Raw genomic sequence first — 19,192 nt, forward strand, 5'->3', positions numbered from 1 at the left:
CTGCCTAAGAAAAATAATTGAATTCTTTCCAAAGAGAGAGTACATGGCATTACCCTCAAACCCAGAAACCCTGGGTGCCTTCCAGGGACCAGATGGAGCCCCACCCAGACAACTGGTAAATGCCCCTTCATACCAGGCCAGATTTAGAAGTGTGTGCTGTGCATGTAGACTTTCTGGGGAAACTAAAGTGTGTATATTGACTTTAAATTTGATCTCTATGTGACTATAAAAAACTAATATTTTTAAGACATATTAACCCAACACACAAAAGATCATGAGAAGCAATGTAAATCTTTGCTACCAGGAATTCATAGAAGATATAAACACTTCTTAAAATTCTCTTTCTCCACCCCCTGCAGAAACAAAAGCTGCCTCATTCCAAGAGAACCACCAATGGATTCAGTCTAGGACAGTTGTCCTCTAGGGTAGAACCCATGCATCAATATTTTTGGTAGCTCTCTAGGTGATTCCGATGGGCCACCAAGACTGGGAACCACTGGTTTGGAGGTTTTAGCCAATCTGCCACTTACTTTGTGTTCATACATCGGATTAGGGTTTATTCCCTCCTCTCCTACACATCTATGTATATTCATTACATTAGCCCAGTAGCTTCCTGAACAACCTTTTAATCCATAGCTTAATATGTTATACATCAAAACACACTGACATTTGTTACAATGAAGAGTCCTTTGAAATCTCACAGTTTCCACTACCTCTCTGCAAAGCATCTTTCTTTTGTTTGTTTTCGCTTTTGTTTTTCGGGGGGGGGGGGGTTGGCTGCCACAGCCCATATTGCACTATATTTAAGTGTTCAGTCTTAGCTACGTGGTAAGTGTTTTAAAAGATTAAGAAGAAGGAGGAGGAGGAGGAGGAGGAGGAGGAGGAGAAAGAGCTGACGCATTTTAGAGCTAAGAGTCTGACTTTCTCATAGTCGAGTGCTCGGTTCCTCTAAGGCCCAACCACCACACCATTTGCCTGCAGCTCATGCTACCTTCCTACTGATTCAAAAGGACACTTCTCTTGTGTTCCTCCCTTTAATCTTAAAAGCATTAGCTAAATCACCACCTAATGAACCCGATAAATTAACAATAATAACTAAATGATATCTCAATGGGTTATTAGCAAACCTGTATTTTTCTAAGGCCTTCTCAAGATACATCTCCAGGATGCATCTTTGGATAAGGCCTTGTCTCGATCCAAAGGAAGGCTCTGATATTGAAAAGCAGGTGCCACATTAAGGCAGAAGCAGTAATAAAAATTAGGGGGTTGGGCCAAGCACCCCTGAAGTCACACCTAACAGAGGGCTGCCCACTCAAAGCAACCCCTAGTTATAAGTAAGTGATGGTTCAGTTCCCTACCGTGGAATTGCTCGGCCCCTGACCTCACGTCTGTGGGGCGACTCTCTGCCCCGAGGTAATTTACTTCTGTATCAGCCAGCCTCAGGGTGTTTCCACAACATACAGCACACACTTGTAGGTACTCAATGAATGTGTGATTTTAAAAAGATAGATACATGAGTGCTCTTCATTCGTTTGCTTTCTACAAACATCCTTAGGCCATTAATTGAATACTTATCAGGTTTTTTAAAAACCTCAGAGAAAAATATTTTACTTTCTAAATTAAGAGTCCATTCCAATGTTAGATGCAGGCTTTTGGAAAAGAGTAAAGACAGCTATAATAACTCTGCACTTAACTAATTGATGGCTTTTGGAAAACTTATTCATTCAGAATATCAAACTGTAAAGTGTCCAAATGTGGTCTCTGTCTGAGGAAGAAAGGGAAACAATGCCACCCTCCAACCCTCATCCAGAACCGATTATCTCCAAACATACTTAAAATAAAGATATCCATCTCACAAGATTGCTCATAGGATTCCTAGAGGATAGAAGAGAATGGGTAAGTATCAGCTATAATAGAAGAAAACAGAAAAACACAGAGATCATGGCTGACAGGCATGTTAACTGAAACCCACCCCGTCCATTCCACCAATCATGTGGTCAAATTCCCTTTGCCACCGTTTGTTTAGAAATGACCGAAAGTCACTTCTGTGTGACCTAATCCTGGCCAATTAGAAGCAAGAAGAATTCTACTGTGGGATTCTGAGAAAGGTCTCCTCTCTCTTAAGAAAGAAACACAACGAAGAAACAGTGACAATCTTCTTTCCCGGGGCAATGTCTTGTCTGGGTGTGACATCGCTGCTACAGGGTGGGGCAAAAGTAGCTTTGCATTTGTGAGTACACGCAACACAGTTTACTCTTGTGTTATTGTTTATTAATTAGTATTATTTTCCACATGAACAACCATAAACCTACTATCGCTCAGCCCTGCAGAAAGAGGCCAGCCCGGAGGCAAAGTTAGCACACCAGAGAGGACAGCGCAGGAGCTCTGCCTCTGGACGTCGGACATCTCGTTTTGAGAGAAAATATATTTCCTTACTCTTTAACCTAATTTAAGTTAAGGTTTCTGTTACTTGTAGCTCAAGGCCTCCTAACAGTTATAGAATACCAAAAAGGAAAGAATCTCCATGTATTAATTACACTGGAAATGTTTAAACAGTAAAACGAGTATGTTGACTCAACTTTGATCATACTGATTTTATATTTCAAAAAAGGGAAATGTGTGATTTATCACAGTAACAGTGGTGTGGGTCAAGCATATGCTCTTTGTACAGGGTCTGGCCAGTAAACCTGAACATGAACTTTTTACATCAGCAGAGAAATTGATTCTGCATATGTGAATAAAGAGCTTTTTGTATGGTACCGGCATTTTACCAATCAATCAATCCACCTCACCGCTAACATGGAACTTCCACTCCTGATTCTCTCTATCCTGACAAGACAGTTCATTCCACAGTCGAGAAGCTGAGCTCTCTCTCCCCAAAGCTTCAGAGGCAATGTGTATGTGACAATGAGGATTTCAGTCCATGAATCCACCGCTTCGCCTTAGAGAGTCACCTAAGTTTTCTGCTCTTCACAGTAAACGAGACTACAATCTATTCAAAGAGCTGGCATTATTTTTAGCCAATTCCAGCTACCCACTTCAATCTGTTCATTCTTCAGTTTATATGAATGTTAGCATTTGCTTTAGAATACTATTCATATTGTAAAATAAAATGTGATAATCTATAAAAATAACCCACTTAAAAATAGGAATAAAGAAGATAGCGAATTAAAGTGTTATTATACTAAATAGGTTTACTTTTTAAAGGATCTCAGTGCTTGCATTTTAAATGATTTGTTAAGGAAAAAGTACTTAATTTTACAATGTTCACACTCTGACTACAGCTGCCATGCAATTCTACTCTCTAAAATGATGCCGCTTATAAAATACTCGTTGAAGCTGTATTAGTTTCTCATTTCTCCTGTAACAAATTACCACAAACTTAGTAACTCACAGTGACAAATTCATTGTCTTACAGTTCTGCAGGTCAAAATCTGAAATCAAGGTGCCAGCAGGGTTGTGTTCCTTCCAGAGGCTCAAGGAAAGAATCCACCTCCTTGCCTTTTCCAGTTTCTGGAGGCTGCCTGCACTCCTTGGCTCGTGGCCACATCTCGCTGACCTCTGCCTATCACCACATCCCCTTCGCTGACTCTGATCTTCCCACCTCCCCCTTCTAAGGACACTTGTGATTCTACTGGGCCCACCCAGATCATCCAGGATAAAGTCCCCATCTCAAGATCCTTAACTTAGTCACATCAGCAAAGTCCTTTATTTCATGTCAGGCAAACCCAGTAACTGATTCCAAGGACTAGGATACAGACAGACACCTTTGGGGAGCTGTTATTCTACCTACCACAAAATTCATCACAGAGAGGGGAGGTTTTCCTTTATTTCATCTAATCTGAGAGTATTTAGGAAACAATGTTAATTATATTGATCCAGAAGTTGTTACTGGTTTTGATTTATGAGGAGATACTCTTGACACTCTAAGAAAAAGCTGATGAGCTAATAAAATTTCAGTCCCAAACACTACTCAACCACAGTCTTCCCACCATAGGAAAAAGAACAGCTTGCAAAATGCGTTCCTTGTTTTGGTTCCCAGAAAACCCACAATGCCAAAGTCGTGTGGAAAAAATGAATTTTTCAGGGAAAGAAGTGACATGAAAAGGTAAGAGACGCTTAGAGAAATGGTAAATGACTATAATAACAAATCCGACATAAAGTCAATGTGTTTGCCAGCCCATCCCTGTGTGCCATGCTCTCTCGTCCCTCCAAATGCCTTTGTGCCCATCCTTTCTTTGGCCTCTGCCCCTGCAAGCTATCTCCTACCTACATACCCTACCAGTGCCAGCTCTGCACACTCCAGGCTAACATAACAACCCTCTTCTGCATTTCCGCTCTGCCCTCTCACAGCCCACATTCAGTACAGAAACCCTGCACCGAGGCCTTTCTGAAACGGGCTCTGCTCGAATCAAGAAAAGGCACTGCCTTGTTTTCCTCTGTGTTCCACATGCCACGCACAGTTCCGGGAATGTGGTAGGTACAAAACTGGTTTGTTGGAAAAATTAATTAACCAATCTAAAAGACAGTTCATCAAAGACTTCTACAAAGGAGAAAAGATGGCTTTAAACATTCTCATGCATGTTTCTTTAGTTCTGCAGATTATCAAAAAGGATTCTTCCTTAGATTGCAAGCTTTTAAAGGTTTTACCAATTCCGTTTGAGCTTAAAGAAAAGAGATTGGTTTAAACTACCCAATCCTGTGATAAACAGACACTGTGATGTTCCCATCCCATGCTCCTTCTAATGCACTCACACTTTCTTACCACTGATCTAAGAAAAGAGTTTTCATGGGAGAAGAGCAGAGCAATCTTTAAGAAATCTGATGTAATAGGATTGTAAATTAAAAGTTTCAACCAAGCACCAAGACACACTAGTATGATATTCCAGAGTGGGGTCCCAGACCAACACCCACATTTTCATTGAAATCCCCCCAAACCAGTGATATGACTCTTAATCCTAACTCCTGCTACACTGAAGATTGTAAGTGGGCCTTCCTGTTAAAGACCAAGAGCATTTCAGAGAAGGGGGTTTCTTTGGAGAATATATCACTTGACCTCAGGTCAAAAGAGTGAGGCCTCGAGGAATCACCTAGAGCTTAACAGTGTTTCTTCCGAAAAAGCCAAGAGGAGACAGACAGGGGAGCTTCCCTGCTGACAGCGAAGAGACTCCAAGTCAGGGGCAGCTCGTATCCGTGGAGCCTCTCAGGGGGAAATGCGGGCCGTGCGCAAGAGAAAATAGGCACGGGGTTTTATGGACACTGCCCATTGAAACGGGAGTGCATTTGACGATGGAATGCAACCACGAGAATGAACAGACAAGTCATCGGACTAGAATCTCCCCTGGGGAGCAAATTCTAAAGGGACAAAGGATGACAACATGCATTTGTTTTCTGATCCCAGGCCACTCACACCGCTTGTTAAGCATACTCGTTACACACATTTCCTCCCCATTTGGAAGCCTTCCCAAAGCCCATAGCTGTCCTCCAGCGGGGAGGGAAAGACAGAATTCCTTCCAAAGATGAGGTGACCGTGCTCTCAGCAGGCAGCTGGAGACTGGGGCCTGGTTATTTAAGAGCATTCGATACAAACATATGGAAGAAAAAACTGATAACTTTCTCCCAAATGAACCATCCATAAACAAACAGAAAATCCATTTTGCTCCATAATCAGTGACACCTTAGAAAAGTAAAAGGAAGGGAGAGAGGAGGGGAAGGGGAGCACGCAGGACTCTTACCCAGGCCCTGATTCTGTTGTTCCCACTCGATGGTGTCTGGCACCTGGTAGGTGGCTCCCTCCAGAAGGTCCACATTTTCCGGCTCTAAGCCAGGCTCCTGGGATGTGACGCCAGGGAGAGTAAAACCACGCGGCTCAGCATCATCGTCCAAGCTTTCATCCAGGGAGTCTGCGTCTTTATCTTCTTCGTCTTCTTCTTCATCCTCCTCTTCTTCATCTTCCTCCTCCTCATCCTCTTCATCCTCATCTTCTTCTCCCTCTGCACAAAAAGAAATCGATAAGAAATATGAAGAAATCTAGTGATTGCAAAGGAATCTTATAAAATGAACCAAACACTACAAAATAATCATGCTTAGCCTTTTAAAACAAATTTTATAGCCAAGTTGGGCAATGTGAGTTTTGTGGAATTTTGTGCCCACCATTTTTTAAAATTTTTTACTTGAATTTATTAGGGTGACATTGGTTAACAAAATTATATAGGTTGCAGGTGTACAATTCTATAATACAACATCTGTATATTGTGTTGTGCACTCACTATCCAAAGTCAAGTCTTCTTCCATCACCATTTACCTTCCCTTTACTCTCTTCTGCCTCCCTGCTCCCCTCGCCTCCTAGTCATCACCATACTATGGGGGGTTATTTTTGCTCAGTCCCCTCACCTATTTCACCCAGCTCCACCACCCCCTCCGCTCTGACAGCTGTCAGTCTGTTCTCTGTATCTATCAGTCTGTTTCTATTTTGTTCATTAGATTCTACATATAAGTGAAACCACATAATATTTGTCTTTCTTTGACTGGTTTATTTCACTTAGTATAGTACTCTCCAGTTCCATCCATGCTTTTGCAAAGGGTAAGATTTCCTTCTTTTTCACAGCTAAGTAGTATTTCATTGCGTAAATGTACCACAGCCTTTTTTCTACTTGTCTACTGATTTGTACCCAGCACTCACCTACATTTGAAAGTTTTAAAACCACAATTATGTCAGATAACTATTGTGTAGCATGTTTATTTGGAGTCAAAGTTCAGGTAATATGAATTTTTCTTAGTTGTGTCTATTTGTACAAGGGTAGGAAACAACTCCTTCCTGTTGTGTAGAGGTCATTAAAGATTTGTCCTTTGAAAAGCACACTGAAATGGTAACAGAATTTAAAGGGAACGTCGCAATCCCTTTATATCTTATATCACTGAACAAGAGAATTCCTTACGTTGGCACAATTTCCTTTTCATTCTCCTGCATCAGTGAGCAGAACTCACAACCACATGAAGATGAGAGGGACATAAATCCACTCCTGACACTTCTCTTTACAGAGGGAGGAGAAACCCAAGTCACTGGAAACAATTAGGTACATCAACATTCTAGTCCAACGCAAAAGGGTTGAAAAAATTACTTTCGTTACTATCATCATGAGTTAAATTCACAATTTGTGATTTTCAGTGCTTCAAATGGAGCACGTTTAGTGAACGTGAGATCCCCGATTTCATTCAGTTTCACCAATTTTAGTTTTGTGGGACTACTGTGAAACCCAGCCCTCACCACGGATGGACCCCTGCAGCCACTGAGGAATTCCAAGACTCTCCTTTGCTGCTTTGAGACAATTTTCTCCACACATACCCTTTTTCACCCATAATTTACAAGTTATTTTGTACTTTTAAAAAGGTATTACATCTAATCTTTTCCATTCTCATCCTATAACTTTGTAGGGCTAATATTTGCCACTGTTCCAAAAATTCAACAAATATTTATTAAGCACCTAGTTCCAGGCACTAGGGATAGAGCAATAGTGTCTCTGACTTCATGGAGCTGACAGACCACGCCAGGTGACAAATAAAAAAACAGGCAGATAATATAATACAAATCATACTGTGCTTAAAACTGGCAAACAGAGGGAAAATGCCAGGTGCTTCTACTTCAGATGGGAAAATCGAGGAAAGCTTTTCTGATAAGGGAAGGTCTCAACAGAAATCATACAAAATATTGAATTCTCTTGTTTAATTGGGGTTAATTTAGGAAGAGTATTCCCAGCAGTGGGCAACAGGAAGGATGAAAGCCTTGAGGCAGATGGGTCAAAGAACGGGAAAGTATGGAGGGGGTGGGCAGGGAGGAGCAGACAGCATCTTAGGAAATGAGGAGGAAGAGGTAGGTGGGGGCCAGATCTTACATATTTATAATAAATGATTCTGGCTGCAGGCTGGAGAACAAGCTATATCACAGCAAGAGACAAAGTAGGGATACCCATTTGGAGGCTGTTTCAAAACCTAGGGGACAGAGGATGGTGCTGGGGTGCAGGTGTCGTCCTGGATGTGGGGAGAGGAGGTCTGACCTGGGATGTAATTTGAAGGTAGAGCCCTGCTGATGATTACAATGTGGAATGTCAGGGGAAGATCCCACTTTCCCCAAAAAGGGACTAAAGGATATAAAGCAAAATCAAGAATTTTGTTTGAGACAATACTTGTGTGATGGATATGCCTATGACATTCAAATTAAAGTGTTGGCAGCCTAAGGAAGGTCAAAGCTACAGATAACAACCTAGGAGACGTTAATTTATAAATAATACTTAAAGCTTTCAGATGGGCTGAGATCCCCAAGAGAGTGAGTGTTGGGATAACGAGAAGTGGCCCAGCCCGTGTCCTGGGCAATCGCACGTTTAGAAGTTGGCCAGTAGAGGGAGATCCAGCAAAGGAGATGGGGAAGCGACTGGTGCAGGGGGGCAAAAGCAAGGCACCAGTGCTGTGGAGGAAGCCAAGAGAATAAAACAGCTCTGAGGGGTTGAGTAAGAAACTGAGAATGTCAGTCTGGCGTGGACATGACCTGTGCCTTTGACATTTTGGAGGTTATTAGTGACCTTGACAAAAGTTGTTTCCGTGAAATGGTAGGGACAAAAGCAGGACTGGAGTGGTTGAAAAGAAAATTAGAAAAAAAAAAGCGGGTACAGCAAATATAACTCTCACAAGAAATTTGAAAAAGGGAGGGCCCCTAGGGGTCCGCGGAAGGGAGATACGAGGTCAAGGGTAGGTTCTTAAAATAGAAGATATTAGAATGTGCTTGTCAGTTGACAGGAAGATGTGGGAGGGGGAGGAAACTGATGACGCAGGAGAGAGGGGAGACGGCTGCAGGAGGCTTGTCCTGAGAGGAGAGGTGTCGCACAGCGGCTGCGCAGGTGGGCCCGGAGCCACACAAACTTACCGTGGCTGTTCCATGTTGGAAAGGTTACCGAGTGTGGTGTGCCTCGGCTGCCTCATCGGTAAAACTGGAATGATTCTTACCTCACAGGGCTGTTGTAAGGATTATGTTAGTTAATATACAAGGTATTTAGAACAAGCCTGGCACACAGTGGCCACTCCGTAAGGTTGGCTACTTTGCTCTTACTGCAAAGGGATGGGAGCGGTGCACCCACTGGCTGCTTCTGGTGCCTGAGCTGCAGCTGGCACAGGTGCGCGCGGGGGGCGGGGCTGAGGGCGAGGTGGATTGGGGGGTGAGAGTGTGTGAAAGTTATCTTCATATTTCTTTTATTTTCTCAGTCAAATAAAAAAAAGCTGAAAAGGGAAAGAGAAATGTGGGTGAGTTTAGGCAAGAGGAGAAAGTGTGAAACAGTCATCTTGAGAAACGGGTGAGTGAATTCTCCGGGAATATGCGGTAGGACTGCCAGGCAGCCCCGTGGGCCCACTCAGGATGTGCCAGCATAAATTTAAAGTGAAGCAGATTGAGATGCTTGTGCGTTTTTCCCCAGCCACATTCAGCTGCTTGGGTGCAGGCATGGGTGGGCGTGTGGAGTAAGCAGAGAGATTTTAAGCGGTGGCAAATTTTGCTCAAAGAGCTCACCTGGGGAGGGGCGGGGGGCAGGGGTAGTCCACTGCGCCTGAAGCGAGGGATTATACAGGTGGACCAGGCAACGGGCACAAACTCTCAGCAATAAGAAAATGAGAACGGGGATCTAATGGACAACATGGTGACTGCAGTTAACGATACTGTGTTATATAGTTGGAAGTTGTTAAGAGAGTATATTCTAAATGTCATTCGCACAAAAAAAGTAATTATGTAAAGGGATGGAAGTTACCTAACCTTACTGTGGTAATCATTTTGCAATATGGACATGTATTAAATCATCACATTGTACACTGTAAAATTACACATGTTATAGGTAAATATCTCAATAAAGCTGGAGGGGAAAGCCGATGGACTGGGGATTCTTACTATGAGAAGTTGAGTAGGAAATTTAATAGAGAAAAAGTAATGTGGTCATTGGATTATGGAGAAAATGATCATCCAGACTATTTGATGGTTTTGCTGACCTTCCTCCTGTAGACAAAAATTGGTCATAGGCTTTAAAAAATTACTTGTAGAGCGTTATAAAATCATTTCTAGTTACCTTTCCTCTCCACAAACCCAAGACAGTTGTACTTGACAGAATATTTGTGACAATATGGTCCTGATTCCCTAGGACCACAAAGGCCAAGCCGGAGCCCTGAGCCCTGAGTTTTGAGCACTCGTAACCGGCCCGTTGTCTTTTGGCCACTATCACCCAACCCCCCCCCCCCAAGGACAACTTCTACTTTGTCCTCAATGTGTTAGGCTAATTCCCTCTCTTTAAAGTATAGAGCTACACGGTCTGGCAATCCCACTTCTGGGTATAGGTCCAAAGGAAACGAAATCATTACCCCAAAGACAGAGCTGCATTCCCGTGTTCACGGCGGCATTATTCACAGCAGCCAAGGTTTGCAAACAACCTCAGTGTCCATCAACAGACGAATATATATATTCATATCTATGTACCACGTATGTTACATAATGTATATACGCATATAATGAAATATTAGTCAGTCTTTTAAAAAAAGGAAATTCTGTCATTTGCAACATGGATGAACCTGGAAGGCATGATGCTAAGTGAAGTCAGACAGAGAAAGAAAACTAGTGCATAATGTCGATTATATATGCCACTTTTTTAAAAGTCTAACTCACAGAAACAGAGAGAAGAGTGATTGATTGCCAGGGGCTGAGGGTGAGGTTGGTAAAAGGCTAGAAACTTTCAGCTGTAGGATGAATAAGGTCTGAGGATCTAATGTGAAACACAGTGTCCGTGGTCGACAGCACTGTACTGTGCACTTGAAATGTGCTAAGAGTGGGACGTAAGTGTTCTCTCGAAATGAAAGGTAAGTCTGTGCGGTGATGAATGGGTTAATTAATGCGATGGCGGAAATTCTTCCACAATGTACGCGTGTGTCAAACCACCACAATGTACACTTTGAGAACCTTACAATTTTAATTGTCAATTACAGCTCAATAAAGCTGGAAAAAAATAAAGTTCAGAGCTAATAAAAATAATGCAAGGGACCCCAAGAGTCATTCTACTCCCTCCTTTTGCATCCCAAAGAGAGGGCCGCATCTAAGCAAATCCAGGCCAAGAAAAGGTTGCTTACCTTCATTTTGATTTGGAGGATGTTGCCTAAGTCAACGTGTGTCCGGTGTCATAATCTCTCCCCACCCACCCACCGTGGTAGAGCCTCCTTCTCCTCCTCCTGTCCTGAAATGCCTGACATGAGATGCCTGCATCCAAGTCAGACAATGAAACCAGGGAGTACTCTCTCCAGAAACAGCCTACCAAAAGGACCCTGTCTGGCAGCTGCTTCCTAACCCATAACAATACTTTGTACGTACACAGGGCTCTTCTTCTGAGAAATTCGAAATGCTTTGTAGGCATTATCTGCCTACGTTATGTTGTTGGCTAAACAGACAACACGTTTAGCTCTGTTTTACTTGCACCCTCCTGAGCTGGTGCAGTAACTGCATTCGGTGCCCAAGTATGACGTCCAACAGGTTTGTTAAACCTGGAATTTTTGACTCTCTAGGTCAGGCCTATTTTCTCTTTTATTGCAAAAACACCTCTGCCTAAGGTTAGTAAAACCAAGAGTTTTAATTTTGTTCAGATCCAGGGACATTGGCTAGCTCCCAACAAAATCAGTAGGAGATAAGGGAGAATATCCGCCCTATGATCCCAGCCGGAGCAATCTGACTCCACTAAAAAGTCCAGCTGCCATTTAATAGGCAGTGCCCGCCGAAGGGGCTCAGTGTTTCTCTTTCCATTCTTCACACGGTTTAGACATTTTTAGATTTCCAGAAGATAGACACATAGCTAGCATCCCCATAGTATGACTAATGAGTCAAAGGGAAACCATTGGTTGAGACCATGTCACCTCAACAGTGGGGGTTGCAGGAACCCCAGCAGCAATACTTGCTCCCCAACATAACCTGTCTATTCTATCCTTGACTGACAAGAAGGAGCTCACCTACCCTCTGTCTCAGTAGAACTGCAGTGATGAATTTGAATCCTTGTCTTTTACTATTCGTTTATTGGTTGTAAGCATCAAACCTCTCTTTTGAGTGGCCCTTTTCTTTCTTTGACAAAGTTTCAAATTTAATTTACGGTAAATAAAGCACAGGAAGAAGAGGAAGGACGGCATGAAAAGAGACAGGGTGGCTTCTCTGGGCGGAGGCTGAGCATGCATTCGTCTCTCTCCCACCATCCCTCTGAAGGGAATGGCTCTGCACAGCCCAGTGGCATAGCTCTGCAAAAGCAGCATTAGTTGGAATGCGTTTTCCTAGGAACCCTGTACAGCGGTACCTCGGTACTTGTGGTAATTTGTTCCGGAACTTGTGAAGAGCACCGAAACTGACAGGTACTGAACAATGAGGAATCTTCTCTTTCGGGGCAGCGTCTTGACTCATACTAGTTTTAGCAAGTGCAACGAGTCCTGAGCAAGTGCCCAGTGCTGAAAATTTTTTCTCAACAAAATGCGACACGTATAGGGTTTGACGAGTTCTGAAGCTGACGAGTACCGAGGCATGACTGTACCAATATAAACAAAAGCCACTGAAGCAAAAACGGTTTCCACACATAAAGAGTGACTGAAGCACTGGAAGTGGCACTGCTTTTATTTTCCAGATTTTTTTAAACTTGGGCATCAAAGTGGGCACAAGACTTAAATGCCTGAGGGAAAAAAATTAAACCTGTTTTGAGGCCATGAAGGGATTCTCCAGCAGATGGCTCTCTGGGACCATAAGGGGTGGAGGAATCCCAGAAGTTTGCCGGACACAAAGCTCAGCAACCCACAGTGGTAAGCGGACTTAAGAGTTTATAGGCTTTCCTTACATTTCTAAAACCTTAAATATTCCTGCCAGCTAAGTGCTTTTGCATTTTTTAAATCAGTCTTTTATTTTACTTTTTTAGCTTACATTGAGATATTTTTAAGTATATTTTATTGATTGTGCTATTACAGTTGTCCCATTTTTTTCCCCTTTGCCCACCTCCACCCAGTAATCCCCTTCTCTCCAGTAATGTGCCCCTTAGTTCATGTCCATGGGTTGTGCATATAAGTTCTTTGGCTTCTCCGTTTCCTATACTATTCTTAATATCCCTCTTTCATTTTGTAGCTACCAATTATGCTTCTTAATCCCTGTACCTTTCCCCCCATTACCCCCTTCCCGTTCCCAGCTAATAACCATCCAAATCATCTCCATATCTATTATTCTGTTCCTGTTCTGGTAATTTGCTTCATTTGTTTTTGTTTTTTAGGTTCAATTGGTGATAGTTGTGAGTTTGTTATCATTTTAATGTTCATAGTTTTGATCTTCTTTTTCTTAAACAAGTCCCTTTAACATTTCATGTAATAATGACTCGGTGATGACCAATTCTTTTAGCTTTACCTTGTCTGGGAAGCTCTTTATCTGCCCTTCCATTCTAAATGATAGCTTTGCTGGATAGAGTAATCTTGAATGTAGGTCCTTGCTTTTTTTTTATCACTTACTTTTTTTTTTTACATTTTTATTTATTTATTTATTTATTTTCAGGTGCAGTGTTCTTTTTTTTTTTTTTTTTTTTTATTGCTGTTCAATTACAGTTGTCTGCATTTTTTCCCCTACCGCCTACCCCACCCCAGACAAACTCACCTCCCTCCCCGGCCTCCACCCTCCCCCTTGGTTTTGTCCATGTGTCCTTTATAGTAGTTCCTGAAAACCCCTCTCCCCACTACCCCCTGCCCACTCCCCTCTGATTATTGTTAGATTGCTCTTAACTTCAATGTCTCTGGTTATATTTAGTTTTCTTTTTTCTTTTGTTGATTAGGTTCCAGTTAAAGGTGAGATCATATGGTATTTGTCCCTCACCACCTGGCTTATTTTATCACTTTCAATACTTCTTGCCAGTCCCTCCTTGCCTGCAAAGTTTCTCTTGAGAAATCAGCTGATAGCCTTATGGGAATTCTTTTGTAGTAACTGTTTGCTTTTCTCTTGCTGCTTTTAAGATTCTCTCTTTATCTTTAACCTTTGGCATTTTAATTATAATGTGTCTTGGTGTGGTCCTCTTTGGGTCCAACCTGTTTGGAATTCTCTATGATTCCTGGACTTGTATGTCTATTTCCTTTGCCAAATTAGGGAAGTTTTCTTTCATTATTTTTTCAAGTAAGTTTTCATTTCTTGCTCTTCCTCTTCTCCTTCTGGCATCCCTATGATTCAGATGTTGGCCCTTTTGGAGATGTCCCGGATTCTTCTCATACTCTCCTCATTTTTTGAATTCTTGTTTCTTCTTTCTATTCTGGTTCAGTGTTTACTTCTTCCTTATATTCCAAATTGTTGATTTGAATCCTGGCTTCCTTCCCTTCACTGTTGGTTTCTGGTGAATTTTTCTTTATTTCACTTGGTGTAACCTTCATTTCTGCCCACATGTTTTTGCCATACTCAGTGAGTTCTCTTAGCATCCTGATCACCAGTGTTTTGAACTCAGCATCTGATAGATTGCTTATCTCCATCTCATTTAGTTCTTTTTCTGGGGTTTTGTTCTGTTTTCATTTGGGCCATATTTCTTCATCTCCTCAATTTGGCAGCCTCCCTGTGTTTGCTTCTGTTTATTAGGTAGGGATGCTTTGACTCCCTGTCTTAGCTCACCTGTTAGGTTGTATGGGGCATAGCCTTAGGTATTTACCATGGCAAATCCACCTCACTATTTTGTGGCTCTATGTGGGGAAAGGGGTCAGAGAGGGGACAGTGCCACTGCCTGGCTTCTGGAGGTTTGTCTGGCCCTCGCCCTACTTCCAGTCACTTTATCCACTTCCCATATGTGACTGGCATCAGCTGTTGCCCTGGTGGTGATTCCCAGAGTGGGTGGGTTTGTGTCCATGTGGGCCCTTTAAATGGCTCTTCTGAGAAAATGGAAGTTTCTTCCACTGTCCGAAGCCCCACTGGTTTTTACAGTCATAAGTTATGAGGCTTTATCTTCCTGGCACTTGAACCCTGGGCTGTGCGGTCTGGCCTGGGGCTGGGATTGCTCACGCCCACAGTATCCCTCCTGACTTTTATCTACCACACGTGAATGTGAAAGTGCCTGTTCCACCACTGCCGCCACTGCTCTTACCACCTCTCCACAACACACCCCATCCTCTCTGCCCCCGCTCCACGTCTCTGCCCTCCTACCTGTCTGGATGAATGTGGCTTCTTGAAATCCTTGGTTTTCAAACTTCCATACAATTCGATTTTCTGGCAGTTCTGGGTGTTTTTTGTGTTTGAAGTTAGCTGTACTTTTTTGTGTGGTTGTGTGAGGAGGTGAAGCATGTCTACCTATGCCTCCATCTTGACTGGAAGTCCTAAAAATCAACCTCTGGCTCTTGTCCCTGTTCCTGTTGGAGCTACACTACCAAGGACTGAAACTGAGCAGGAGGTCGGGTTTCTTAACACCTGGCAAAGTCAGGAAAGCTTGAATCTTTCACATGCAATGGGACCATCTTCAGGTCAGCTGACAGTCTGCTCCAACAGAGAGCTCAGGGATAGTTTCTCAAGGTCTGCCCAACCCTGAAAGCACGTATGTGCAGCCAGCGCGAGAGATCATCCTGCAGAAGCAGGGCAGTCACAAACCGAGGCGATGAGAATTCAAGGTCCTCAGTCCTTTTGGGGCAAGGATGAACATGTTACATTTGTGACTTGGTAAAAAGAGCACTCCTTGCTTTTCCACAAACAGGACCACTCCAGGCCAGTCATCTTGAGTCCTTCACAATGGCTATTCCCTCTGCCTATCACACTTTTCCCCTAGATATCCACATGGCTCACCCCCTCATCTGTCAGTCTTCGCTCATATGATACCCTCTCTGCTTTCACATTTTTACCATGTAATATTATATAATATATAAGAAAAGATATATAATATTTATGTTACTAAGCTTAATACTGAAAAGAATCCTGGAAAACTCACCATTTAACTTAAAAATTGGAATATTACTAACACTATTGCATCTATTTGCATATTCCTCTGTCATCTTACCCAACTTCTTCCTTTTAGTGCCATAAAAAACTATGGGATGTTATTTGCTGGGACGTTTTTTTTCTTTTGGATTTATGGTTTTAAGTGTCACACATCTCAGTGAAACAGTGATTTGTTTATTGCAAACTGATTTATGGTATTCCATTATGCAAATATATTGCTATTTATTTATTCATCCTCATGTCAATAAACCTTCAGGTTATTTAGTTGTTGCCAGTTTTTTCCTGTTATGCATAGTGCTGCTATGTATTCTTATAGATGGTCTCTAATTTTGTCTATTCACGGATTTCTCCAGGGTGTTATTTCTAAAAGTGTAACTGCTAGGTTAAGTGTTCGATGCTCTAAATAATGTCTAAATTTCCTTAGCTCCACATCCTCCCCAACCTCTGGTGTTGTCAAATGTTATTTTTTTAATCCAGTGTATAAAATATGTCACCATAGATGTAATTTGCATTTCCCTAGTTACTTATGAGGTTGAGTATCTTAATTATATGCTTGTGTATCTCAGTAAAATGCCGATTCATATGTTTGCTCCTTTTATGTTGGGTTGTCTGTCACTTCCTATTGATTTTGGAGGGGGGGGGAATTCTTTCTCTTCCAGACACCGATCCTTTATCAGTAATATATGTATTACCAGTGTCTTCTCTAGCTTTAGAAGTTGTACTTTCACTAGCTTTCTCATATCTTTTTATAAGTCTTTAGTTTTAATAGAGCTGAATTTATCAATATTTCCTTTTCTGGTAGGCAATTCTGTATCAGAAATTTTTAAATCCTTCTGTATCATTCGTTCAGAAAGATATTCTATGATTTCTCTCCAATGTTTAAGTTTCACCTTTCACAACTAAGTGTTTTTAAACCACATGGAATTGATTTTTGTGTCTCATGTTACATTCAGTATGATTTGACTTCATTTTCCATATGGCCAACCAACTGTCCCAGACTGTTATGAAACAGAATGCATTTCCCTCTGCCCTGCACTGCCTTCTCCATCACATATCAAGGGCACCACAGGAGCGTGCCAGCTTCCGTGCTCTCTGTGCTGCTCCACCAGTCATTTCAGTTCTCTCTGTCCGTGAGTGACCACACAGTCTGAACGCGGGCAGAAGGAGTGAGAGCTTTATGAGTGTAAACATCTGGTAGGGCCAGTGCCCCTCTTCTCCAATTTATTCTTCTTTAGCAGCATACTAGCTATTTGGGGGGCTTTTGCTCTTCCACACAATTTCACAAAAAGTTAGTCAACTTGTTATGATTAATGAAATGGAAAAATAAAATAATAAAATCTTATTTTTACTATCTCACTCCTTCTGTTTTCTTTGGACTTTTTTGTTTTTACAGCTTAAGGTGGGGCCATTTAGCTCCTTAATTTTCAGGCTTTATTCTTTCCTAATAAAAGCTTTAAAGGCCAAATAGCATCTTTAAATATCTCAGTACCTTCATCTTACAATGTTTGATATAATAGTTCACTATAATTCAGTTCTAATTATTTTTATTTTCTATTATGATTTTTTCTTTGATCCATAAGTTATTTAGAAGTGTTTTGTTTTTAATTTTTAAAGGTATGGTGCAATTTATCTTTTTTGTTTTTATTTCTAACTGAATTGAACAGCCATCGGGGAAGGTGGCCTGCAATGTATCAATTCTTTGAAATGTATCAAGATTACTTTACGGACTAGTATGCAGTCAGTCATCACAAATATCTCACGTGCACTTGAAGATAATGTGCATTCTCTAACAGTTGGGTACAGTATTTTATATGCATCCATGAATGCATTTTGTCTTACATTTTGTTTTGTTTGAAAATTTCAGCAAATGAAATTCAATACATGAAAAAGATCACGTATCATGATTAACTGGGCTTATCCCAGAGACACAAAGTTGTTTCGTCATTTGAAAATCAATCAGTGTAATTCGCCATATTGACAGAAAAACCATGTCAGCATCTCCATAGGTGCAGTAAAACACATTCAGTAACAGCATTTGAAAAACTCCAGTGTCCATTTGTAACCAAAAACCAAATTAAAAAAAAAGTTTTTAGCAAAAATCAAATTGAAAAAAAAAACTTTTAGCAAAGTTTGAGAAAACTTCAAGTGGATAAAGACGTCTACAAAAAACCCACAGCCAGCATCATATTTGGTCCCCTTGTATTTACTGTCATTACTGGCATATGAATTTGTCCCTTTATTTCTTCTCTATTGATCTTCCAGGTCACTCTCTTATTGCATACTTAGCCATTTAATTATTGAAGGTTTTTTCCCAATGATTGTATTTTCACGCTTTATTTGGTTGTTTTTAAAAATCTGCAGATCATTTTCATTAGCTTCTTATTCCTTGGTCATTTTTGCGATTTCACCTTTTATTTCTTTAAATCTTTTATACATGATATTTTGCATTCTGTTTTGATAGTTTTCGTATCTAAGGTCCTAGGTAGGGAGCAGGACGATCAATTCTTCGCCTTTTCTGCTGACTCTCAGTCTCGGCTGTTTGTTGATCTTTTATTACAAGTTTATATCTGCTTGGTTTTAATCTGGAGGAACCTGTGGATCTCAGTTGGGCATATTTTTTTCCAAAGAGGATTTACATTTGCTTCAGTAGGGAGTCAAGCTGTGGTACAAACCTGGACCTTCTCTATTCCCCTTTTGAAGACCCAGGCATAGTGTGGGAATTCCCATCCAGGTCCCTCTTTCTGCTGCTCGCCCATGTGTACTGCTGATACGATTATTTCTCCTCCAGCATCTCTACATTTCCAGGGTGCTATTCCTTGGAGTGCACTCCTCGGGTTTCAGCTCACATGTGAGACGAATCAAGCTAAAAAGTACAATTCTTGGAGATTTTTCTGACCACGTGCAATCTTATTCATGCGTTACAGCATATGTTTTACCCAAGATCTAATCATTTTGCTATGGCAGGATCCATCAGAGCCTTCATCAGAAGCTGAAATCCCAATAACGTGCTTTCAAAACCGTCCATATCGTCTGCATTTGGAGTGTGTCCAAAAAGTTGAGGAAGAGCTCTTACTGGCATTTCAAGCTCCACTTTCAAATTCTCCAATTTCAAACACTCATAAGAGCATCTGTTATCTGGGGTTCATTTTAAAATTAAATAAAAATCTCAAATGTTCTGTTCATTAAATATTCTGCTTTAAACATTTCTGTTAACTT

At 41.5% G+C, this 19,192-nt stretch overlaps 1 protein-coding gene across 3 annotated transcripts in view; it reads right to left on the bottom strand.

Moving 5' to 3' along the window:
• ARMH4 (armadillo like helical domain containing 4) overlaps positions 1 to 19,192 on the bottom strand; it is a 107,181-nt gene that overhangs the window by 59,345 nt on the left and 28,644 nt on the right. For all 3 annotated transcript variants that reach the window (XM_053928778.2, XM_053928777.2, XM_053928776.2), the window contains one exon: positions 5,736 to 5,993. In XM_053928778.2, coding sequence (XP_053784753.1) covers positions 5,736 to 5,993 — 258 coding nt within the window. The remainder of the gene's footprint in view (positions 1 to 5,735; positions 5,994 to 19,192) is intronic.

Source organism: Desmodus rotundus, chromosome 7 (assembly GCF_022682495.2).
Source record: "Desmodus rotundus isolate HL8 chromosome 7, HLdesRot8A.1, whole genome shotgun sequence".
Lineage (NCBI taxonomy): Eukaryota > Metazoa > Chordata > Mammalia > Chiroptera > Phyllostomidae > Desmodus > Desmodus rotundus.